The 26,727-nt window shown below is 39.7% G+C and overlaps 1 protein-coding gene across 1 annotated transcript; it reads right to left on the bottom strand.

The window, feature by feature from the left end:
• Window positions 1-19,807: 19,807 nt before the first annotated feature.
• LOC140871997 (uncharacterized) lies at window positions 19,808-21,490 on the bottom strand. Its single transcript, XM_073274738.1, has one exon. The coding sequence runs from the start codon at window positions 21,488-21,490 to the stop codon at window positions 19,808-19,810; it is 1,683 nt and encodes a 560-aa protein (XP_073130839.1).
• Window positions 21,491-26,727: the final 5,237 nt, after the last annotated feature.

Below are 26,727 nucleotides of genomic sequence, written 5' to 3' on the forward strand. Positions count from 1 at the left end.
TAATAATAATAATTTACCATCAACTAAATGCATGCTTTTCTCCCAACAACATACATTAAAATTAGTTATTGTAAGATGCAATTAAAACCCGACCCGCATTTTGAGTTTTATACGTCTTTTCTTCTTGCTTTAGTTACCATTGTTAATTGAACGCTTCTTAACAAGCTAGCATGTGTTAAAAATCGTTCGAGAGCACCATGAACTATTTTATCGAATTAATGTATAAGACTTAGAAAAAATAACTTTTAAACAGTATTTGTATATTTCAAGAAAAAAATATTATCAACTTAAATCTTGACACAAAAGTGCTTATTCAAATACAAAGTTACTAAATTCTCAACATTAAGACTCCGCTTGGATGAAAGTATTTCAAATCAATGGATTTCAAATGCATTTCTTTTTTCTTGTTTAGAGAAGTAGCACCACAAACATCGAATCCAGTTCTTTTATGTTTATGTGGTAATTCATGGTAGTTATGATGAATTTTAAGTTCATCCAATAAAGTGGTGATTTAGAATTTTTTTTAAATCCATTTAAATAATGTGTAAATAATTAAGCTATCATGAATTTGAGATTTCTCCATGTTTCATTGTTAACACTAAAATTATAATCGAAATTCATTAATTTGAAATACTTCAATCCAATCGCAACCTAAAAGATAAATTAAATCTTTCAACAATTACACATAATTAAAAATAACTCGATCGAGGTTCTAGCTGACAAGTTGATCCATCATGTTTATATCAAATCAAGCAACTATTGTTACTCTTGTTTTAAATGAAGTTCATATTGTTAATTCTAATGGAATTAATTATGTTTTATTTTTATTAGTTCTCTATTATTTCTCCAAATATCATGCATGTGTGTGGACATCAAGTGAGATATCATTTTAGTTCTTAAAAAAAATTAGTATTAATTTTTTTAATATTTTGGTTTTCATTTTAATTTTAAATCCATATTTATTTTAAACAATTCTAAACTAATATTTGTAGTCGTGCAAAATCAATTTAATTAATTAATATTTATTTATTTTATATTAATTTAATAAAATAAACACAAGATTACTAGGATACGATCCATAAATTAATTATGATTAGTATTTTATAATTTATTATTATTATATACTAGTCTGGAATTTTTTTAATTACTTAGATATTGGAAAATTATGAGCATACAATATGTGACTACATGCATGCATGATGTTTTCATCAGAAGATGTGGGAGATGATCATCGACTCGCATTCCTTGACCAGATCCTTTATCACCTGCGTCCTCAAGAAGGGCTGCTGCACGATTATTATTTGGACGAAGCCCTGCCGGATCAGATGATCCCCGCTGCTTCTCTTGTCGTGCTTCTTCAAGATCTTCAGCAGGCCTATGTAGTTGAGTGCGCTGTAGTTCTCTAGGAGGATCATCTCTCCATGAAAATATCCACCATCTTCCTTCCTATCTTCATCAGCTCCGCCGTCGAACATCGTGCCTCGACCAAGTCGTCTTTCAGCATCTGATCATAACATGCATGCATGTAGTCACATATTATATATTCTGATCACGTACAAAAGAGACATGATGGAAAAACCAAAATAATTATGACTTATGAGTCTAAAGGACAATATTTTCCGCGGGTTCCTTGTCATAATTATAAAATACTCTTTGGGTTTATTTGGAATTTTGTAGAAATTTACCTCTTCATGAGTCTAAAAACATTACTATAACCATCAACTATCTGTTAATTTTTCAAACAGATAAATTATTTTAATGCTAACTTGGACCTAGACTACTAAAATCTATATAGAGGGTCATTCCACTTTAATTTTCACATTTTCAGGTATTGATTGATGAATAAAAGCCCATATATATTTCCAATGTCATGGCATTTTTACGGGATATTTAGTTAATTAATTTTTTTTTTGAAAAAAAATCCTCACCAAATGTATTATATTAATACACTAGAAATAATGGTTATTTTTCAAAACAAAAAAGTTGACCAGGTATCAATAACTAAAATGTAATGTCAACACAGCGTTTTTTGTGATCCACCTCGTATGAGTTACGGATATTTACCCAAATAATGTACATGTATAGTCATTGACGCCTACAATGAACAAGACTTGTTAGTTCACCAGCACCCTATGATTTGCATTCATCATATTAGGTTTGTATACGCATACCTTACGTTCTGAATGTAGTCGCTCACGTAGTCAAGTTCTTGTAGTTATGTGATTGGACATCTTATTCGACGGGACATGTCTCAAGTTAGATAAAGTCGGTGGACCGAGGTATATATGGTTAAGTTCCTGATCACCAGTGGCAGGGAGTTGTTTCAGTTTCAAGGTTTTTCGATACAGTTATTCGATATGATTGTAAAATTTATTGGTTCGAAAGGTTTTAGTCACAACTTATATTCTGTGGTTTTGGTTGTAAATTCTTTTCCAGTTTTCCTTGCTTTATTACTACTTTAGGTCTATTTAATTGCATGCTTAACAAGACAATGAGCAAGTGATTCGAGTTGGGTCCCTATATTTATCATTTGAGAAAATGCATGGAATTTTGAGACTAGTGTGGAATTTTGGGTTTTGATGTGCACTAATTGTTGCAGATGCTCGGTAGAGATGACGAGAGAAGGAGAAAATGTCAATGAACCTTGATGATGTCGATTTTTTTCTCCGGGTTCGATATGGTAGAGAGGATATCCAAATCCTCCACAAAGCGGGTCGGGTCGGGTTTCACATGCACTGCACAGACAAAAACTAAGTTAGGGGGCGCCGAAGGTATTTTCGGCGTGACCCCTCCGATGCCTAAGTCAGTGCTCGAAAGTGAAAAGAGCTTGACTAAAAGTAAGAACAAGAGACTATGCGTGTGTGAGTGTGTGAACAAGAAGTGAATATGAGAGATGAATGAATAAACCATGAACCATACCTGTATTTATAGGAGCTGGGAGGGGTAGGTTACCTTGTCAAGGTAGAACATGTATTAGAGTAAGACTATACTCGGGTAGGAGTCCTGACCAAGTAAAACTCTAACATCAATTTTTAAAGATAGTATCAAATCTTGGAGTTATAAGATATTGTCCTTATCTGTTAAAGATCTTCATGAGCCCGAGAGTAGTGGAAGGTTCTAGATATTGGGCTCTTCCTGGGCTCGGGTCGGGCCTCACCCGCACAGTTAGGTCTCAAGCCCATGAATTCATGATTATGATCTTATTCCCTAACAGGACCATTTCAGACTGGGCTTCTCATAAAATAAGACTAGATGGGCCTCAAAGTGTATTTTTATAAAAAAAAATATGGATTATTGGGCTCGGGTTGGATTAGACCCGTATATTTTTTAGGGACATCAATAGTACCTCCCCTTACTGGTCTAAAGAAGTAAGAAATTTAGACCATGTAGTCCTCTAATCAGACCCCGAGCCCCATATATCATGCTTGTAATGTAATATAGCACAATGTGTTTTCTGTGAACGGTTCAGATCTCGATCCAAGTCATGTGCTTTCTCTGGACGACAGAGATCTCGCGACGGTACGATTTCCGAGAGATTTCTTGAATGACGTGGCCCGCCCCGGATCGCTGATCGGTGTTTTAATCCAACGGTCGAGATCAATCCAATCCTCCTATAAATAGGTCGGTAAAAAACTTCATTTTTACTTTTACAGCGTGGGCGTTACTCCTGTCAAAATTTTGAGAGCTCTCCCGACCCGAGCTACTATTCATGTGTCCTTTCAGATTGGTCAGTTATCAAGCTTTTTGTTTATAATTCCCGACCAACCATCTTTTTCCATAAGTTTTTTTTATTAAATATTAAGTTAAGATGTCCTTCCCTGATGAGTCCAATGTTAGGGAATTAGCCCTTTTCGTTGATGCCCCTTCCTCTCCTCATCCCGAATCCCCTGAGCCTTCTGATCAGGCAGGATCGGATGTCGACCCGAGCCCTTATGAGACTCGGGAGGCTAAGATGAGGAGACTTCATCGGCTTAGGAATGACGAAGCCCAATTAAGAGAAATTGGAAAGCATTGGTTCGAAGTACTTGCTTCCCATCTTAGTCCAGACATAGGTCCAACCATTAGAGATAGTTCGGGCATGCCCGAAGCCTACACCTTGATATTCCCGGGTCGTCATGACCGGGCTCATAAACCCCCCAAGGGTTTCCTAAGTTTCAGCCTAGACCAAGTGAAGATGGGTCCTAGATTTCCAGTCCCGCACATCATTTTGGCCTTGTGCCAATTTTTTTGTATATGTCCGAGCCAGTTGACCCCTAACTCTTTTAGTTCTTTCTTATCCTTAGGAGTCTTGTTTTGTTTTTTTTGGGTTCCTTTAGATGTGGGGAATTTTACCAAATTCCTTCAGATCAAGAAAACAGCCCCGGGTCGATTTTATATTTCTATCCGGCCCGAGTACAAATTTTTGAAGGGAAAACCAAGTTCTCATAAGGGTTGGAACAATAGATTTTTCGTTGTTTGTTCTGAGCCCGAGCAGCCCTGGAAATGTCGATCTAACTGGGCAATGAATTTCACTTCCCCTGACTTTCCTATTTCACCCAGCCATAACTTCACTAACTTTCTTGCCACCCTATCTGAAAAAACTTTCAATATCGAAATCCTAATCAAGGAAGACCTGCTTTGCAAATATGGCTTTTGTAGGAAAAGGATAGAGGTTCAGGGTGATTTAGGTAGGGATACTTAACTTTTTTAATCATTTTCATCTCTATTCTCCCGTGCACCCATGTTAAACTTTTCTTTTTCTTAATATACAGACGAAAGAATAATCGAAGCTGAAATGACGGCCGACTTCCGAGCTGCAGCCAAGAGGTTAAAACGAAAGAAACCCGAGGCCTCCGCGGAATCTTCCATTGAATCCGAACCGCGTATTCTCGAGTCGAAATACAAGAAAACTTCTAAAAAAGTCCGAGGAGATGAAACCCCGAGCAAGACTGAGCCCCTTTCTTGAGCCAACATCGATGTACCCATGAAGGGGAAGGAAAAAGTTTACATTGATCTCGGGTCCCTTCCCGAGCATATGGAACGAGGTGATCCCGACCACCCCTACAGTCCGGGAGTCTCCTTCTTTGCCCGACCAGACCAGTCCGGGAGTTTAAACATTGTGCAGCACATGGTCTCTACGGAGGACCTAGAGATAGTCCGGGCAGTTTCGAACAAAGAAGCTGAGGAATCTTTGGCTTTGTCCCTTATGCAGGTAGTTTTTTGTTCATCTGTAAACTCTCTCTCTTTTTTTACATATATATTTCATATTTCTTTTCCAGGTCGTGGTATGGGCTGGGGAGATTACTGCCCGATCCTATAAGTCCAGCACAGACCACTCTTTGAACCAAGATGCCTTGGTGAAATGGATAGCCGCATTGACCGGGCAGATTCGTGACCTCAAAGCGGCCCATGACCATGAAGTATATGACATGAGGTCGGATATAGAGACAGCTCAGGATGGTTGGGCTGAGGCCAAGAAGAGTGTTACCGAGCTTGAGGATGCTCTGGCTGGCAAGGACCAAGAGTTTGAGGTTGGATGGGCTGAAAAGAGAAAGGATTTTATCAACTCCTCTGAATTTTCCGACCTATGTGCTGAGAAGAATGTGGCTTTCTTCGAGGACGGCTTTAAAGGGTGCCTAGCCCAGATCAGAGCTAAGGGATATTCTGAGGCCGAACATCCTTTCTCCTCCCTTGACTCTGCCAAGGCCTTGGATGACTTGCCTGATGAGGAGAAGGGATGTAGCGACCCTACCCGGATCCACTACCAAATCAGAGTTTATAATAAAGAGCATGCATTAATACTTAAAAGCGTAAAAGAGTGGATAAATTCAAGTATAACAAATCCAATCGGCAGAATACAACCGATGATAGCGTAAATGTATAAATATTATTATACAACCAAATCGAAGGTTCAGGGAAAACAAATCCCTACCCTCTAAATCCCCATGCTAGGAAATCCTCAATCCTGCTGCGAGCCTCCTGGACCGTCCAGCCTCAAACCTGCCCAGCCACAAGGTATACCACAAATACCAAACACAGGGGGCGTGAGCGACAACGCTCAATACGAAAGCAATGATATATGTACAAATATGCGCACACAAATGATTTAAAATCTTTAGGTAAAACACTAGCTCAAGGCGCCAGGAATATACAGTACCGGCTATAGAGCTACTCTGCGGGGTACTCGTATATTCTACATCAGGGTTGAGCCAACCCCATCCTGACCCGAATCCAAAACAGGATACAGGTCCCATCTGAAAACTGTCGTACCTAACTCGAGTCCAACATGAGATCACTGTTCCCTATGGAAACTGTCAATGACTCGCATCTATCCGGATGCAGTCACACGTAAAATCGTGCATGTTCTAATGGCGGTAAAACATGCTTAAAACATAATGAAACATATAGCACATATCCATGCAACATACATGCAAATATATCATGCCGGCTATCTCGGCCAGTACTTACGTACCTCTAATAATTGCTGGTCAAACCTAGCTCCGTTGACCTAGACTCCAAGTCTACTAGTCCAGACTACTGCTACTACAATGCAAATATCCATGCATCAATAATTAAGCTCTAAAAGCCTTAACTAAGCTATTGCATACTCCTAAATATTTTTATGAAGCCAAAGCTATACCTGCGTCCGTCGATAGCCCTTTGCTGGTGATAGCCTCCAAACTAGGCCACAGCTCCGCTATGACTTCTAGACTGCTGCTCCACTTCCGGAATCCCGATAGGATGCCTAGATCTCCCTAGATCTGAGTTAGAAGGCTTAGGAAATATCAGAGAGAAGAGAGGGATAGGTGTGCTCAAATGAGAGCCTCGGACCCCATATTTATAGACACGGAACGTTGCTTCCATTCGGGAACGTTGCGTCCGTTCGGCAGACAAACGTTGCTTCCGTTACCCATCGTTGCTTCCGATGGTGCCGACGTCCCGTCAAGTACGTAAGCAGTGACGCATTTTAGAAGGTACGAACGTTGCGTCCGTTCCCCGGACGTTGCTTCCATTCTGTGTGACCCTTCGGACCATTTCCGATCATTCTGAATCCATTTCTGAAGTTCGTTAGTCCAACAGAAACTTCCTTAATCATGTTTTACTTAATCTAAACATGATACTATGATTAATATACTTATTAATCATCAATTACGGATACTGGTCACTACATTCTCCCCTACTTAAGAAATTTCGTCCTCGAAATTAATGTCAGGGGAAAAGTATGAAACTCAACACGAACGTTTTTATTACAACTGAACAAGTACAAACTTCGATAAAAGAAAGTACAGAATCTCAAAACAACTCGGGGTGCTCGACTAGCATTCGGCTCTCTAGCTCCCAAGTAGCTTCCTCTGTACCTCTGCGCTGCTACTGTACCATCACCAATGGTATACTCTTGTTACAAAGTACCTTGTCCTTCCTGTCCAAAATCCGTAAGGGTTTCTCCACATACGACAAATCTTGATCTAACTGTACCTCAGTCGGATGCAAGATGTGTGACTGATCCGCCACATACTGTCTAAGTAAAGACACGTGAAACACATTATGGATCTTCGAAAGATCTGGTGGCAAAGCTAGACGATATGCCACGTCCCCAACTTTCTCTAGAATCTCGAAAGGACCAATAAATCTTGGTGACAACTTACCCTTGCGTCCAAACCTCATCACCTTCCGAAAAGGTTATATTCGCAGGAAAACATGTTCCCCTACTCGAAATGAAGTGGTCTGCGGTGAGTGTTCGCGTAGCTAGCCTGTCGATCCTGGGCTGCCTTGATCCTCTTACGGATCATCTCCACAGCGTCGATCATCTGCTGAATCATCTGAGGACCCTCAACCTGACGCTCGCCAACCTCGTCCCAAAACAAAGGTGTACAAAAACGACGTCCATAAAGAGCCTAAAATGGTGACATGCCAATGCTGCTGTGGTAACTGTTATTATACGCAAACTCCACTAACGCTAAGTGGTCATGCCACGCTGGACCAAAATCCATAATCGTCGCTCGAAGCATATCCTCGAGAGTACGAATAGTCCTCTCACTCTTTTCGTCAATCTCCGGGTGGTAAGTTGTACTCAAACTCATAGTAGTGCCAAGAGCCTGCTGGAAGCTACCCCAAAACCTAGAGGTAAACCTCGGGTCTCTGTCGCTGACAATACTCACTGGAATCCCATGAAAACGAACAACCTCTTTCACATAGAGACGTGCCATTCGATCGAAATTAAAGTCCCGATTTTAAGGCAAGAAATGCGCGGACTTCGACAATCGATCCACAACAACCCAAATAGCATCGCAGTTCCTGGTAGACATCGGTAAGTGGGTGACAAAATCCATCGTCACATGCTCCCACTTCCATTCAGGAATCTCTAAGATGTGAAGCAAACCACCGGGTCGTCGAAATTCTGCCTTTACCTGTTGACATACAAGGCATCAAGATACAAACTGGTAAACGTTGTGCTTCATTCCTTTCCACCAAAACCTCGTACGTAGATCCTTGTAAATTTTCATGCTACCAGGATGTACAAAAAATTTACTACGGTGAGCTTGAGACAAAATCTCCTTTCGTAATGCGGAATCATCAGGGACTACCACACGTCTAGAGAGACACAACAGACCATCATTCTGAAAATGAAAACCAGAAGTATCTCTATCCTGAGTAAAACGGGTTAACCTCTGCGTCTTCAGATCAACGGCCTGCGACTCTCGTATACGAGTATACAAGGCTGGTTCAGCAAGTATTGATGAAACGCGAACTACCTGATGTCCCTTCTTATGTCGAAAAGTGAAACCTAAGGAACAACACTCTCCTACCACTCATGCAACTGAGCTGGTACGAAGTGAACTAACGTACACTTTGCGTCTAAGAGCGTCCGTAACTGGATTAAAGTGCCTGGATGATACTTGATCTCACAATCATAGTCCTTCAGCAAATCCATCCAACGTCGCTGCCTCATGTTCAACTCAGCCTGAGTGAACAAGTACTTCAAACTCTTATGGTCAGTGAAGATCTCGAACTTCTCATCGTACAGATAATGACGCCATATCTTAAGAGCGAAGACAATGGCTACAAACTCCAAATCGTGTACAGGATAGTTCTCTTCATGAACCTTCAATTGCCTAGAGGCATAGGCAATCACATGACCTCTCTGCGATAACACACATCCCAAACCCTGGAGTGAAGCATCAGTGTGAACTATAAAACCACCTGATCCAGATGGTAAAGCAAACACAGGAGCGGTAGTCAGACGACGTCGCAACTCGTGAAAAATCTCTTCGCACTCTGACGTCCAAACGAAAGGTACCTCCTTCCTCGTTAGCTGCGTCAAAGGCTTAGCAATCTGAGAAAATTTCTCCACGAATCTCCGGTAGTAACCTGTCATCCCAAGAAAACTACGAATCTCTGAAACTGTAGTCGGACGCGACCAGTTCAAAATAGCTTTCGTCTTACTAGGATCAACGGAAACACCGTCTCGTGAAATCACATGACCAAGAAAGACAACTCGATCAATCCAGAATTCACACTTGCTCAACTTAGCATAAAATTGTCTCTCTCTCAGTATCTGCAGTACTGTACTAAGATGGTACACGTGCTCGTCAAAGTTCCAAGAATATACAAGCATATCATCGATGAACACTACCACGAACTTATCCAAGAAGTCGCGAAATACTCTGTTCATCAAATCCATGAAAACTGCTGGAGCATTCGTCAATCCGAATGGCATCACTAAGAACTCATAGTGACCATACCGCGTACGAAATGCTGTCTTAGAGATATCCTCATCTCTAACCCTCAACTGGTGATATCCCGATCGAAGATCAATCTTCGAATAGACATAAGTACCCTGCAACTGATCGAACAAATCATCGATCCGCGGAAGAGGATACTTATTCTTCACTGTCGCTTGGTTAAGCTGTCGTTAGTCTATACAAAGACGCATCGACCCATCTTTCTTCTTAACAAAAAGGACTGGGGCTCCCCATGGCAAAACACTCGGCCGAATGTAACCCTTATCAAAAAGATCCTGAAGTTGACTCTGCAACTCTCTTATTTCAGAAGGTGCTAATCGATATGAGCTCTGGAAATCGGTGTTGTCTCTGGCACTAACTCAATGCCAAACTCGATCTCCCTTACTGGTGGTAAGCCTGGAATCTCCTCCGGAAACACATCAGGGAAATCACGAACTACTGGTATCTCCTGGATGTCCGGTCCCTCCAAGGATGCGTCAATGGCGTAGATAAGGTAGCCTTCCCCGCCAGACTCTAAATCACGCCGGGCTTTCAGAGCAGAAACCACTGGCATCGGGGGTCGCGCTCCCTCGCCATAGAAGTACCATGTTTCGCCATCCTCAGGACAAAACTGAACAAACCGCTGATAACAATCTACCATCGCTCTATAGGTAGTCAAGAGATCTATCCCAATGATGCAATCAAAATCTTCCATAGCTAAAACCATCAGGTTAGCACTAAGCTGATGCCCCTCGAAATCTAAAACACAACCCATCACTAGAAGCTTGGCTAAAACTTCACTACCCATAGGAGTAGAGACCACTAGCAACACGTCTAAAGGAATATACGGCAATCTATACTTCTTAGCAAAATGTGCTGAGATGAATGAGTGTGATGCACCAGTATCAATCAAAACATATGCAGAGAATCCACATAAACTACAGGTACCTGCAATCATGCGGTCACTATCTGCCTTCGCCTGCTCCTGGTTCAGTGCAAAGACTTGCCCCTGAACACGCGGTCGTGAGGAAGAATGACCTCGGGAAAGAGTCTGAGTAGGTTGTCGCTGAGACTGCTGAGGCTGCTGGGAATACTGCTGCTGATAAGGTAACTGCGGAAACTGAAGCTGCTGAACAGATGCTTGAGAACCTCCTGAACCACTAGCTCCCCTAATCAGCATCGGGCAGTCCCTCTTCATGTGACCCTCCTATCCACGCTGAAAACAGGCAGTAGATGAACGACCACACTGACCTGGAGGATTTCTGTGCCTGCACTGACTACATCGGTTCGACCTCTGACCACCAAAACGGTGCACCCCACCAGATCCAGATGACGAAGAAGAAGTGCCTCCCGACTTCTTGAACGACTGGCCCCTCGGGCCCAAAGGACTAGAGCTCGCTGGCCTGGAATTAGAGTAAAGTCCCATGTTCCTCCGAATACTGTCCTCCACCTGCTGACAACGGTTCACCAAGCCCTCGAAGGTCATATTGTTGCCCACCAAAACCATCCGATGAATCTCAGGGTTCAGACCCTGCAGGAAATGATCGTACTTCGCCATGGAATTCTCGGCAGTGTGAGGACAATAAGATAGAAGATCAAAGAATTTATGTGATGTCCCGTATTTTTAAAACATTTAATAAAAGAGTTGCGGAAAATGGGGAGAAATTTTTCAAAACTTTAAACGATGTAGGGAGTGCATCACGCTAACTCAAAATGAATTTAAAAGTATAACTAATAATAATATAATTTTGTGACTCCACCACACACAAAATATTTGAAACACGGATGCAACCCTATAGTCAAGACCATCTAAAATATGGCACGTCGAAACTTACTACTACCATTTAAATAGGATGGGGAAATGTGAGTTACTATAAACAAACTACTTACATGAAATACATTTGAAAATAATCGAGGAATCCTAACAACAATATCAAACTGAAATGAACATTTAAAAGACTAAACATTTGAATCCCTCTAATCTCAGCATTTAAAATACTGACAATGAAAATAGTAAAATATTTACTTTTAAATATCGTGCATAAATATTGTAACAACATTAAATAAATAAACATATGTAAATATTTTTATTTAAAAATATAAGAGCTTCTGAACTGTCGTGTCATGCAATGACTTCGCCTCTTGGACTCTTCAGCCGTGCTACCAAAGCTTTTTAAATGAAAACTGCTAAACCATCTGCACCATTCAAGTATAGTGAGTCTAAAGGACTCAGCAAGATTAGAATATTCATATCGATATCATTATAGCTTCAAAATAATTTAAACTTAAAATGATTTGAACACACATAACATGATACCTTGAACTTAAGCATGAACTTCAAAACTCTTAAAAGATGCAAGGAACTTAAACATGGACATCAGCTTACTTAACTTTAAATCTTGAAAATAGACTTCATGCATTTTCTCAAAACTTTACCATTTCATTCTTAAATAAACATTTGCATTTAACATCTAATGAAGATCATGCAACTTGGACATACATTAAACCATGAACATAAACCATGAACATAACATAAAAACTTATCATTTTGGGGTGATGAATTATGTGAAATTGTGGCAACCTTCATAATGGGCATATTCATCTTTTCTTATTGATCAACAAGCATATGACACTAAGCCTCATAACATTCGTTCTTTGGAAAGGCCCTCTCCAGAGCTCATCCCGGAGCACCAGTCCCGTGTACTTATCTGTCTCATGAGCCATGTTTGGAAAGGCCCTCTCCGGAGCCCAAACCGGAGCACCAATCCCGTGTTTGCCACCACAAAGACACATAAGACATCAAAATCTTTTCATGCATCAACATATCATATCATGCTTCATCTTGACATCATTCATCATATCATTTCATTCATTATGAAACATCATTGTTTCATCGTAAATTCCGTCATAACTTTCATTTCATGAACATAAAACTTTACTCCATTACTTCATGCATGTCATAGATGATAAAAATCATACTTTCATATTGAACATAGGTTTCATGAATGAAACTTAGACATTTACATGCATCACATAGCGTAATCGATCCACGTAAGTCGTTCTTTTCGTTCTTGACTTAAAACTTGAAACTTTTTGCATAGAAACTCTTATATATATTTTAGAATCCTTAAAAGATCATAACCATGAATTTAGGACCCTAAATTAACATAAAAAAAAGTGTAAATCCGAAGGCCATGCGCGGGGGCGCCACATTCGGGCGCGGGCGCGCGTGCTCTTCTGTTGGGTCTGCTTGTTTGTTCTTAAACTCTATTTTGAATTCGGAATTTGGAAACGTGGTAAACATGAAAGTTGTAGCTCTTGATCTTGGATTTCGAATTCCGAAAACCTCACCTTAATTGGAGTTTGCAGTAAAAAGGTATGCGCATTCTCCCGAGATGTGTCACTGTCGGAAATTCAAAACACTCGACACACTTCGGGGAAATTTTGGCCAAACGTTCAAAATGATTTTGGAAAAACTCAAAACATGAAAGTTGTCGATAAATAAGTTGTTTTTCAAATAGAATTGGCCTCATATCATTTGGATCATTACACTAATTTTTATCCTCAAAATCATAACATGTATCGGTAATCCGGTGCCACCGAACACAACTTCAACACTTCAAACTTCAAACATAAACTTCTTTTACCCAAAATCCTAACTACATAAATCATCAAAACTCATTTTCTTGTAATTGAACATGGATTAACTAACTTCAAAAAACTAATATCTTAAATGATTTTGCTTCAAAACTTTTAAACCGTAACTACCATAAAAATTGCTCAACTTCTTCAAAATCTCAAAAATTCATTTTCTTTCAATTAAACATCAATTTCTCACCTTTAAAACTTTAAATAACATCATAATCTTCAAAGATTCATTAATTTTCTACACATCTATCAAAAACTTGTCAAGAACGACCACACTTCAAAATTTCAACACTTCATAACTTGATACTCGTAATTTCATGCTTCTTCAAAATCATAAACCATTAAAACATTCACATAAACATACATTTTCATATTAAAATAATTATAATCTTGAATGGGTTTCAAAATCTTAAAATAATTATTGAAAAAACTTGCCTTAACCGAAGATTGAGTTGATCCGAATTCTTGTTAAAGATCTAACTACGAGATGAACGAGATAAGAAGCTTTGAATTTCTAAATCTTGTAGAACCGCAGGGGAAGAAACAAAGGAGAAAAGGAGAATAATGATGAAGGATAGAAAAGAAACGTGAAGAATGATGGGAGGGGAAAGAGTCAAGGGGACAAGGGGTATTAAGGATGAGGTAGGGAGTAGATAAGTGGGGTGAAGAGGAATTAATACCACGCGGGTGTTGTCTACATAAAGCGTAGTCAGTTCAACACACCTCAAACTAGACTAATGAGATTTTCTCCTCCCGATGATTAAAATAAAATCATAGCAATATTATACTCAAAACACTCGTAGAATTATTTTCTACGATATCGTTCATAGGCTAGACTTGTATTCTCAGTCCAAAATCAATTCTAATAAAATCATTTAATACAATAAATAAACATATATTTTAATACCTGAAACATAAACTTTTAAATCATTTACACAACACATAATATTTAATTGAGAATAAACTTTAAATCTTACATAATAAAATACAATAACTTAAAATTCTTGAAGTAAATCATGAATAGATTTATGGATTTTTCGGATATTACAATTTATGCTCGTACTCCTCGATCAACATCGTCCCCTGCCGAAGACTCAGCAACTCACTGACTTTTGTCTGTCGCAGAGCTGGAGGAAAGTAAAATCTCTGGAAAGCAGTACGGAACTCATCCCACGAAGCTTCTCCTCTCGCTGCTATAAACGGTGCGGAAGTAGATCTCCACCACTTCCTCGCTCGCCCCTCTAGCATGAAGCAAAGAATCTCCATCTTATCCCCATCCGTGCATCTGAACTCCTGGAAACACTGTTCCATCCTCTCCAACCAATTCTCAGCATGTTCAGGCGTTTCGGCTCCTGACAAAGGTCTCGGGCTAACTTCCTTGAATCATCGCATACTCACTCTCTTGTGCTCCTCTGGCTGACCTCGATGACGTCTACGCTCATTCGGATCGCCCCAACGACCACCGCCTCCGCTATTGTGGCTCTCGTTGTAGTCTGCCATCTGTTACACAATAACAGATAATAACTTAATCCGCTTTACGAAATTCCCATTGCAATGCGCTCTGATACCAATAAATGTAGCGACCCTACCCGGATCCACTACCAAATCAGAGTTTATAATAAAGTGCATGCATTAATACTTAAAAGCGTAAAAGAGCGGATAAATTCAAGTACAACAAATCCAATCAGCAAAATACAACCGATGATAGCGTAAATGTATAAATATTATTATACAACCAAATCGAAGGTTCAGGGCAAACAAATCCCTACCCACTAAATCTCCACGCTAGGAAATCCTCAATCCTGTTGCGAGCCTCCTGGACCGTCCAGCCTCAAACCTGCCCCGCCACAAGTTATACCAAAAATACCAAACACAGGGGGCGTGAGCGACAACGCTCAATACGAAAGCAATGATATATGTACAAATATGCGCACACAAATGATTTAAAATCTTTAGGTAAAACACTTGCTCAGGGCGCCATGAATATACAGTACCGGCTAGAGAGCTACTCTGCGGGGTACTCGTATATTCTATATCAGGTTTGAGCCAACCCCATCCTGTCCCGAATCCAAAACATGATACATGTCTCATCTGAAAACTGTCGTACCTGACTCGAGTCCAACATGATATCACTGTTCCCTATGGAAACTGTCAATGACTTGCATCCATCCGATTGCAGTCACATGTAAAATCGTTCATCTGCTAATGGCGGTAAAACATTCTTAAAACATAATGAAACATATAGCACATATCCATGCAACATACATGCAAATATATCATGCCGGCTATCTCGGTCAGTACTTACGTACCTCTAATAATTGCTGGTCAAAACTATCTCCGCTGACCTAGACTCCAAGTCTACTAGTCCAGACTACTGCTACTACAATGCAAATATCCATGCATCAATAATTAAGCTCTAAAAGCCTTAACTAAGCTATTGCATACTCCTAAATATTTTTAGGAAGCCAAAGCTATACATGCATCCGTCGATAGCCCTTTTCTGTTGATAGCCTCCAAACTAGGCCACAGCTCCGCTACGACTTCTAGACTGTTGCGCCACTTCCGGAATCCCGATAGGACGCCTAGATCTCCCTAGATTTGAGTTAGAAGGCTTAGGAATCAGAGAGAAGAGAGGGATAGGTAAGCTCAAATGAGAGCCTAGGACCATATATTTATAGACACGGAACATTGCTTCCGTTCGGGAATGTTGCGTCCGTTCGGCAGACGAACGTTGCTTCCATTCCCCATCGTTGCTTCCGATGGTGCCGACGTCCCGTCAAGTACGTAAGAAGTGATGCATTTCAGAAGGTACGAATGTTGCGTCCGTTCCCCGGACGTTGCTTCCGTTCTGTGTGACCCTCCAGACCATTTCCGATCATTTTGAATCCATTTCTGAAGTCCGTTAGTCCAACAGAAACTTCCTTAATCATGTTTTACTTAATCTAAACATGATACTATGATTAATATACTTATTAATCATCAATTACGGATACGGGTCACCTTCAAGGGATCTGAGCGGGAAGCAGCTGAGCAGGAGGAGAAAGAGCCCGAGCAAAAGGAGGATGTTGCCCCTTAGTGTTTTTATTTTATTGTTAAAAAAACGTCCCGAACAAGTTCAATTTTAAGATCCTGTGTGGTCTTATTTTAGGTTTTTAATTTGTTTCGTACTTTTTATTAAATATGAAATGGATGACCCGTGTTGGGTCTATAAATTGTTTAAAATTTTGCAAAGTATAATATTAATTCCCGAGCTGGTAAATTAAACAAAATTTTTTCAAGTATACTTGTGAGACCTCGGTTCTAAACATCTAATCTCGGGATTAAACAACAATTAAGGCAAACTATAATACAAGATTAAAAGCAATAATTTTTTTTAAATGAACAGTGCTCCGCTCGATCGGTAAGATCTTACCGATCGAGCGAGCCAAAAACTTCACAAGTTCTGCTCGGTAAAACCAGCGCCGCTCGATCGGTAAGATCTTACCGATCGAGCAGCTAACAAAATCAAAACAGAGAAAGGCACAAATTGCCCTCGCTCGATCGGTAACATCTTGCCGATCGAGCGGTGACAGAAACAGACTAGTAACAGCAGGATTCATGCTAGAATTTAAGTACAATACCATCATAATATTATCATGCATTACCATCACAAATTCTCCAACTAATACATGAAGTATTGGAGTCACTCACTCGCTCCAATTATATAATATGCAACTATAACATTCAACAAAGCTCGCTTCGCAGTCAAAATCCTTCAACAGATCTAACCATCTTCTCTGTCTCATATTCAGCTCTTCCTGTGAAAACAAGTACTTAAGACTATTATGATCAGAAAAGATCTCGAAAGACTCACCATAAAGATAGTGACGCCAGATCTTCAGAGCAAATACAATCGCAGCTAGTTCAAGATCATGAACCGGATAACGAGTCTCGTGCGGTTTCAGCTGCCTCGAAGCGTACGCTATCACATGCTTATGCTGCATAAGAACACAACCCAAGCCTCGGTTAGAAGCATCACAAAATACTGTGAAACCTCCAGTACCTTTCGGAATAGAAAGAATCGGAGCACTGGTCAGTCTCCTTTTTAGATCAACAAAGCTAGCCTCGCAATCTGAAGTCCAGACAAAAGGCGCATTCTTCTGAGTCAGCTGGGTAATTGGCTTGGCAATAGACGAGAAACCCTTGATGAAAATCTGCGATAATAACCAGCTAAACCCATGAAGCTTCGGATCTCAGGTACTGATGTCGGTCTGGGCCAATTCATTACCGCTTCGATCTTGTTGGGATCGACAGAAATCCCATCTTCAGAAATAATATGACCGTGGAAGACAACTCGATATAACCAGAATTCACATTTCGACAGCTTGGCAAACAACTACTCAACTCGCAAAATCTGCAAGACGATTCTCAAGTGCTCTGCATGGTCAGTACGGTTCTTTGAGTAAATAAGAATATCATCGATAAAGATAATGACGAACTCATCTAAATAACGCTGAAAGATACGGTTCATCAAACCCATAAAAAAAGCTGGAGTGTTATTCAAACCGAACGGCATGACTATAAACTCAAAGTGACCATACCTCATTCTGAATGCGGTCTTAGGAACGTCTTCCTCTCGCACTCTCAACTGGTGATAACCTGACCTCGGATCAATCTTAGAATAGACAGAAGAACCCTGCAGTTGATCAAAAAGGTCATCTATTCGTGGTAAAGGGTACCTGTTCTTAACTGTAGCCTGATTCAATTGGCGGTAGTCGATACAGAGCCGCATAGAACCATCCTTCTTCCAAACAAAAAGCACAGGAGCACCCCAAGGCGATACACTAGGTCTGATGTATCCCTTGGCAATCAAATCCTCAAGCTGCTCCTTCAACTCTCTCAATTCAATGTGTCATACGATACGGAGCTTTGGAGATAGGTTGAGTACCTGGCACTAAGTCAATTCTGAATTCGATTTCTCGAATAGGTGGCAAACCAGGAACATCTTCCGGGAACACATCAGCAAATTCTCTAACCACCGATAAATCTACCAAAGCTGGGGCGTCTCTAATGGAGTATCTCGATTGGGAGGAGGAATGAGGATGATGATAAAAGTCAATACAAGTGTAGATAATATATAAAATCTCATATTTGCATTTTAGTCCCTGATATTTCCAAAATTTGCAAAAAGGACCTGATCAAAATTGAATCGGCTCGAGAACTCTGTAATCTCCGATTAACTCAAATAAACTCATTTAAGATAAAAACGGGGCGTTACAATACTATTAATTCCCGATCTGGAAATTTAACAAACTTTTACCAAGTATTGAATAAATTCCCGAACTAGAATCTTAACAAAATTTTACAAGTATAAGATTGATTCACGAGCTGGAATCTTAACAAACTTTTACCAAGTTTAAGATTGATTCCCGAGAAGGAATATTTTATGATACCCAATTAATGTGAGTTTTAATATGATCACAAAATATGTGGTGCGTGCCGAACTGATCGGGATTTAATTTTGACCACGAATGGCATGGTGAGTGCCGAGCTGGTCGGGCTTTGATTTTGACCACGAATGGCTTGGTAAGTACCGAGCTGGTCGGGCTTTGATTTTGACCACAAATGGCATGGTGAGTGCCGAGCTGGTCGGGCTTTGATTTTGACCACGAATGGCGTGGTGAGTGCCAAGCTAGTCGGGCTTTGATTTTGACCACGAATGGCGTGATAAGTGCCGAGCTGGTCGGGATTTGATTTTGACCACGAATGGCATGGTGAGTGCCGAGCGGGTCGGGCTTTTATTTTGACCACGAATGGCGTGGTGAGTACCGAGCTGGTCGGGCTTTGATTTTGACCACGAATGGCGTGATAAGTGCATAGCTGGTTGGGCTTTGATTTTGACCACGAATGGCGTGGTGAGTGCTGAGCTGGTCGGGCTTTAATTTTGACCACGAATGGCGTGGTATTTGACAAAAAATATGTCGTTTTTTCATTAATAATTTCCCAAAAACATGTCCCCAAAAAGGAAATAACAAAAGCGTCTAATTACTACTACTATCAAAATTAAAAAACCAAAAATAATGAAATAACTCACAACCCTTTACTCCCCGGAGGCCGGGTGATGCAGCAGGTCTGACCGGGCCCCTAAGAGTAATACTTCTTCAAGTGTTGAGCGTTCCATGGCCGTTTTCCTTGTTTTCCATGTACATCTTCCAGATAATAAGCAGCTACTCCTGCCTTCCCTACCACCTTGAAAGGTCCTTTATATTTTGCTTCCAGTTTCCCTCTCTCTCCATGGTGTTGGATTTTCTTCATAACCAAGTCTCCCTCTTGAAAGGCTCGAGGGTAGACCCGTTTGTTGTAGGCTTGGGTTATTCTTTTGCAATAAGCTGCCAACCGAACTGCTGCTCTAGCTCGATTTTCTTCAATCAGATCCAAATCCATGGCCCTTAATTTATTGTTGTCAGGACCGTAGGCTATTATTCGAGCGCTTTCCTGTCCAATCTCGGCGGGCAGAACCACTTCAGTCCCATACACCATATTGTATGGTGTCTCGTCCGTCCCGGACCTTGTTGTAGTTCGGTAGGACCTAACACAGATTGAAGTTCATCGACCCATTTTCCCCGTGCTGAATCTAGCCGGGTCTTGAGTGCTTGCATGATAGTTCTATTAGTAACCTCTACATGCCTGTTACCTTGAGGATAAGCGACAGACGTAAAAACTTGTTCGATCTTCATCTGCTTGCACCAAGCTTGGACCTTAGAACCACAAAATTGTCTTCCATTGTCTGATATGAGCCTGCGCGGTATTTCGAACCGGCAGACAATATTTTTCCATAAGAAATTTAGAACTTCCTTTTCCGTGATTTTTGCCAAGGGCTCAGCCTCGGCCCATTTTGAAAAATAATCAACTGCTACTAATAAAAATTTTCTCTGACCCGAACTGACTGGGAAAGGTCCCACAATGTCCATTCCCCATTGATCGAAAGGACAAGAAGCCACTACTGCTTTCATAAATTCCACGGGCTTCCATTGCAAATTAGCATGCCTCTGGAAATTGTAGCATGAGTTGACCAGAGCAGATGCGTCCTTCTTCATGGTGGGCCAGAAAAACCCGGCCAGCAGAGCCTTCCGAGCTAAGGCTATACTACCCAGGTGATTTCCACAACAACCTTCGTGTATTTCTCGTAGGACATAATTAGCCTCGTCCGGGCCAAGACACTTGTGAAGAGGTTGAGAGAACGACCTCTTGAAAAGTACTTTATCTACCATCACAAAACGTAAGGCTCTTCTCTTAATTTCCCTAGCCTTTTTGTTATCATTCGGGAGCTCATTCTTGGTTAGGTATTTGTGTATGTCATACCTCCAATCTCCTTCCAATACATCCGCTATTATGTCATCTAGACTTTCAAGTTGAGATATCATTTCTTTTCCCTTCAGTCCGGGGTCCGATGGTTCCCCTACAGAACTTGCAAGATGGGCCAAGTGATCGGCTTTTGTGTTTTCAGTCCTTGGGATCAACTCCATAGTGAGCTCGGTAAAATCTTCCTTAGCTTTATATAATGCTTGAGCATATTTTAACATCTTTTCATTTTTGGTTTCAAACTTCCCCTTGCTCTGTTGTATGTCCAATTGTGAGTCTGAATAAAGGGTAGCTCGGGATATACCAAGATTCCGAGCAGCCTTTAGTCTGAGCAAGAGGGCTTCATATTCTGCTTTATTATTAGATGCTCGGAAATCCAACCTTATTGAGATGTTGGTTTCCTCGCCCCAAGGTGATATTATCACAATCCCAACCCCGCTTCCTGTTTGACAAGATGACCCATCTACAAATATCTTCCAATGGTCTTCTTGCTCTAATTGAATAGTCTCTGCCAAGAAATCAGCTAGGGCTTGAGCTTTGATGGCAGTACGAGGCTCAAACTTTATGTCATACTCACTTAACTCTGTAATCCACTTGATCAATCTTCCTGATGAGTCTGGGTTGGCCGCGATTTTTCCCAAGGCGCTGTTGGTAAGAACAGTGATCGGATGTGACAAGAAATATGGCCTTAACTTTCTGGCTGTAATGACTAGGGCCAGAGCTAACTTTTCCTGTGTCATGTAGTTAAGCTCTGCTCCTTTCAAGGCATGACTGACAAAGTAGACTGGTAGATGAGCCATCCCCTCCTTCCGGACCAGGATCGAGCTAGCAGCACGGGGTGTGATAGCTAGATACACAAAGAGCTCTTCCCCCTATATTGGTTTGTTCAACACCGGTAGTTCTTTTAGATATGCTTTCCAATCCTGAAAAAACTTTTCACTTTGTTCATCCCACTCAAAGTTTTTAGTTTTTCTGAGTTCTTTGAAGAACGGGAAACTCTTATCTGCTGATCTCGATATGAAACGAGCCAATGCGGCAATCCTTCCAGACAACCTTTGTAACGCCCCGAAATTATCTTAATGGACTTTAATTGAGATAATCAGAGATTTAGAAGTCGAGGGTCGATTCGATTTTTATCAGGGACTAAAAAGCAATTTTCGGAATTTTCAGGGACTAAAACGCAAAAATTGGATTTGTTATAAACTAGAGACTTTGACTAAGTCTCTCATTCCCTGACTTCATCCCTCCCAAGCGTCTCCCACCATGGAAACCACCCCTTTGTGATTCCAAGCTTTGGGATTTCCATTTTAGCTCGATCCGTCCGTTGGAATTTGATCTGAAGTTGATATCTACGATCACAGCGACGAGTACTCCGTTTAGAAGTAAGTTTATCTTATTTCTGAGATGTTTGAATTTTTGGATATTTTTAGAATTGATTTATATTCGGAGAGGATGATTATGAGATAGCTGTGATAGTATATCTAAGACGGTTCGAAAAAATAACGACGATTGGAATTGATATGATTTTTGTTGTTATTTTCGAAAATTTGAGTTTTGTGATGTGTTGGGATTGTGATGGAATTGATGTTTGAGGATTGGAATGAGTATATTGAGTTGTTGAATTGCTGTATGCATTTCCGGTTTGACCAGTTTATAGTCGTTATGCCGTCAGTTTGAGTTTTGGATATCATTTCGATGTTTTGAACGTATCGAGTTTGATTGAGCTTTTAGATGTCGTTATTGATCCTTTTGACTCCTTCTGATAGATTGAAGTGAAGTCAACAGAGTTGCGAGGTAGCAGCTTTGGTCAGTTTGGAAGATTGAAGTCGGTACAGTATCGATTTTCTGATTTATCTATCGAAGAAGTTCGTTTGAGTTTTGAATTGAATTGTATTGGATATTGATTATTATCCTTATTGTTGTTTTCAGATTTCAATACCTTCGAAGAGAATAAGGTAAAAGATGACTTAGATTTGAATGGGACGATTAACTCGAATGAGACTTAATTCGAGTGTTCCGAAGAAATCACATACTTGCATGATTGAATGCTTATTTGAAATCATATTGAATGCTTATTTGAAATCATATTGAATGTTTATTTGAATGCATGAGATATATATGCATCTATATTGATGAAATCATGTTTGAATGATTAATTGAATTGATGAATGAAAGCAGGATTGAATGCTAATATGAATTGATGATTGAAATGATATTAGAATGCATGAGATGACATATGCATTCATATTGAGCCTTGATTCATTTCATTTTGACTAGACGATCTGGAGATTATAGTTGAGTGGCCTTGGTAGGCGAATTACTACAAGTGTCGATTAACTCTCTATAATGCTCTGGAGTCTAGAGGATTAAAATATGTCTCGTCCACCTCGAGAGGGGAGTTCGGTGTGATTGTTGGATATTTTAACCTCGGGATCCCAAACCGAAGAAAGAAAGAAAGAAGAATTCCATTTGATTATCTGAGTCTGATAATCCAGAAGTTTTAAAGATATGCATATCATTTTAATTCAGTACTTGGATTAATTACTTGAATTCTATCTTGATGTGATAAGATATATGGAAGTTGATATACGTCATGACTTGCTATGTTCATTTGATTATATCTGAAGTTGATATATAACTTAGATTGATGCATGTCTTGTTTGATATGTTTAAATTGATATGCATGATAGTCTCTTTTACTGGGAATTATATTCTCACCGGATTATCCGGCTGTTGTCTTTGTTTGTATGTGTACTTGGCAACAGGTGGGGCAGGATTGAGTCAGAGACGACAGGGATAGAACGAGAATGAAGATTAGAAGTGAGACTTCGAATTAGAATTGGAAATGCATGCCAATCTAGTTTATGTTTGAAATCATGTTAGAATTCGAATGTATTGTATTTGATTTTGAAGTATTGAATATTAGAACCGATTTCGATTGATGATTATTGACTATCGAATATAGTATGTTGATTACATGTTTCTAGATTCGGAATTGAGCATGATAGGTGGATGTTTGCATGGAATTGAGATTGGATATTTGAGATTGAGCATGCTCTGTTCTGTTTTATTTTCTGGTGCAGAGTGTCTCGCTCGATCGGTTGAATCTTACCGATCGAGCGAGCACCCATTTCAGCGAGGCAGAAAGTTTTCTGTTTTGCTCTCGCTCGATCGGTAAGATTTTACCGATCGAGCGAGCACTGTTCATTTTAAAAAAAAATTTATTTAGTCTGTCAATTAGTTGCTTATCTTATGGATCGTGTATGTTTAGCGATGAGATTAGCACTTGATTAGATGATTAGAATCGGGGTCTCACATTAAGTGGTATCAGAGAGATAAGATTCTTGGTCTGAATTTAGAAGAGAGCGGGGTAGATTGAGTCCGCTTGAATTTAATTCTCGCATGTGATTGATTAATTCTATGATTGAATAATATGCAAGCATGCTTTATTATCTGACGAATTATTTGAATTACATGATTGAGTGATTCAAATTTTAAAGCATGGAGTACTTGAGATATGAATTGTTTTGTTTCTGAATTAATTGAGATACGAACTGTTTCGTGTTACATTGAATACTCTGAAGATTGAATGAGTATGTCGAGCTGAGATTGTTGGACACCGGATAGATGTGATAGAGATGTTGTGTCCTAATCCTCTTGAATTAGATTTTTTCTACTCGGCAAGTTTGAACAGGATTCAACTAGTAGCAAACCCGATTGTACAGATTTGTTTTATGACTGAACTGATGAAAGCTGATTAGAGAGATCGATCTGTTGTTAGATTCTTTTAAACTACATCGACGAACGACAGATTCAGTTAGTTGGTTACCAACTGCAAGGCTTTAGTACTTGCTCGAGGATTCACAGACTCTAACTGCTTTTGAAGATGAGGAAGCAGGTAACTGTTCGATTCTAGTCTTTTGACTCTTTTGTTGTTAGATATTGATGCAACTTTGTCTTCTTTTGAGAAGCTAGATTGATACTTCCTCTACTTTTGGGTATCTGAATTAGTTGCAGTGAATTTAATTCGAATTTTTGAACTTTGATTCGATGGGAATTGATTGTTTTGAACAGTACTATACTTCGGTTATCATATTTGATTATATTATCGTTGTAGTAGATTAACCGAGTACAGGGCAACCGAGGTTGACTTCAGACAGTTGCCAGATTCAGATTCGAAATGATAGACGAATGAAATTCCTCCGGTAAAACTCCTGAATTAAGAATTTCTTCTTTTGACTGTTGATTACCGTTTGTTACAGAATGGTACGGAGGAATGTTTGATGTATGTAGATGATGTCTTCAATCAGCCGTGTTGGTTGTTTTAACAGAGATGTTAAGTTTGCTGATGTTGTTCTGGTTGAGATTCCAGATTTGCCTCCGAAACGAGAGGATGAGTTCAGCATTTATTTTTTATCAAACATCATCGACTGATAATCTGAAGAGAAGAAGTTTCAGAGATTGAATTCGGAATGAGGTACGACCGATTTGAATTTTTTATCGTACAGATTGAATTGGAATTGCATCTGCAATGTTATGAGTCCTTTGAACCGAATCTTTCAGAGATTTTTAGATGAGTTCTTGAATATTCTTATCGATGAATCTTTTATCCTTCGAAGATCCGTATTGATCTTTTAGATTCTTTAAGAATTGTTCGCAGATTGCATGTCGACCGATTATGCTATTCTTTTGACGTCTGAATCTTGTTGAGACCGAGTTGTCTTTTCCTCGATCTTTTCTCTAAGAAGATGGAATTTTATTGAACACCTCAAGACTGGAACTGTTGTGAATTAGTCTGGATCGACGTCCTTTTCTGAATTTGAAGATTTTTGGATTTAGCGAATTCTATCGCGAATCTTTTGAAGATTTCTTATTGTTGATCAGACGAATATTCAGCAGATTATGCTCTTCTTTTCAGTGTTTCTTTGATGATCTTTTGGTGCTTTGAACTTATTCTTATTGAGGATTGAGACTTATTCTTGTTCAGAAGAAATCTGTATTTCTTGAGCATCGAAGAATTTGAAGACGCTCGAGATGCACGTTAGTTCCGATTTGAATCTCACTGAGATCTTATTTCTTGGGAGGTTTCAGTAATCTATTCTGATCTGGGAAGATAGAAGTTTTGATTGTCACAGTTCAAACTGATTTTGAGCTGGGAAAGAGAGTTATAGAAGACGATTAATCTGACTGCGAATTCTATTGTTATCCATAGAACTGATTGAAACAGCTAAGATTTTGAGCTGAATGAACTGATCTTATTTTATCTACTTCAGTTGTCTTCTTTGACAGATGATTGTTGCACTTTTGATAGAGTCTGGAACAGATGGAATGTTTATTTTGACTCCTTCATTCGACTTCGAACCAGAGTTGATTGAGAAGATTGAGAATGTTTTGGAATCTGATTCGATCTTTCAGAATCCGATGAAGATAGATCAGATCTGAGTTTAATTTGAGATGCAGAATTTTTATTGTTGCCTTATTAGAGAATAAATTTTGTTGTGCCAGATGTTTCGGTTTGAGACAGAGTATCAAGAGATTTGCACTTTAAAGTTTATTCAGAGTTCTTCCAGATGATCGGAAGATGTTTGATGAATTGAGGAATCAGAATGATTAGAGGATGTTGAAGTATGAAATTCGAAGTATAGTTTCTGATGTTGTGAACTGTCAGCTGGCAGAAAAAGAACAATCCAAATTTCTGATTGTACAGTTTATTCTGATTCAGAATGGAATTGGGATCACAATTTGATGATTTTCGTAGCAAGGCTACTTTGTTGAGTTCGAGATGAGATGTTATTTGAGTATCATTGATCGAATGATGGAATACTCTGTTAAGAATTCTCGATTCTAAGAATTCTTGATTTATTCTGTAGATTGACTGTTGTTACAGAATAGGATGAACGAACTCTCGATGCTTTACAGATGATGTATTGAATTGTAACCTGAACTGGTTGATGTGTCAGTGGTTATTGAACGACTGAAGTTGTTCGGATTGAACTTCTATATTGATCCCGATTGTCAGAACGAATTCGACACTGAT

The sequence above is a fragment of the Henckelia pumila genome, chromosome 1 (assembly GCF_033568475.1).
Source record: "Henckelia pumila isolate YLH828 chromosome 1, ASM3356847v2, whole genome shotgun sequence".
NCBI lineage: Eukaryota > Viridiplantae > Streptophyta > Magnoliopsida > Lamiales > Gesneriaceae > Henckelia > Henckelia pumila.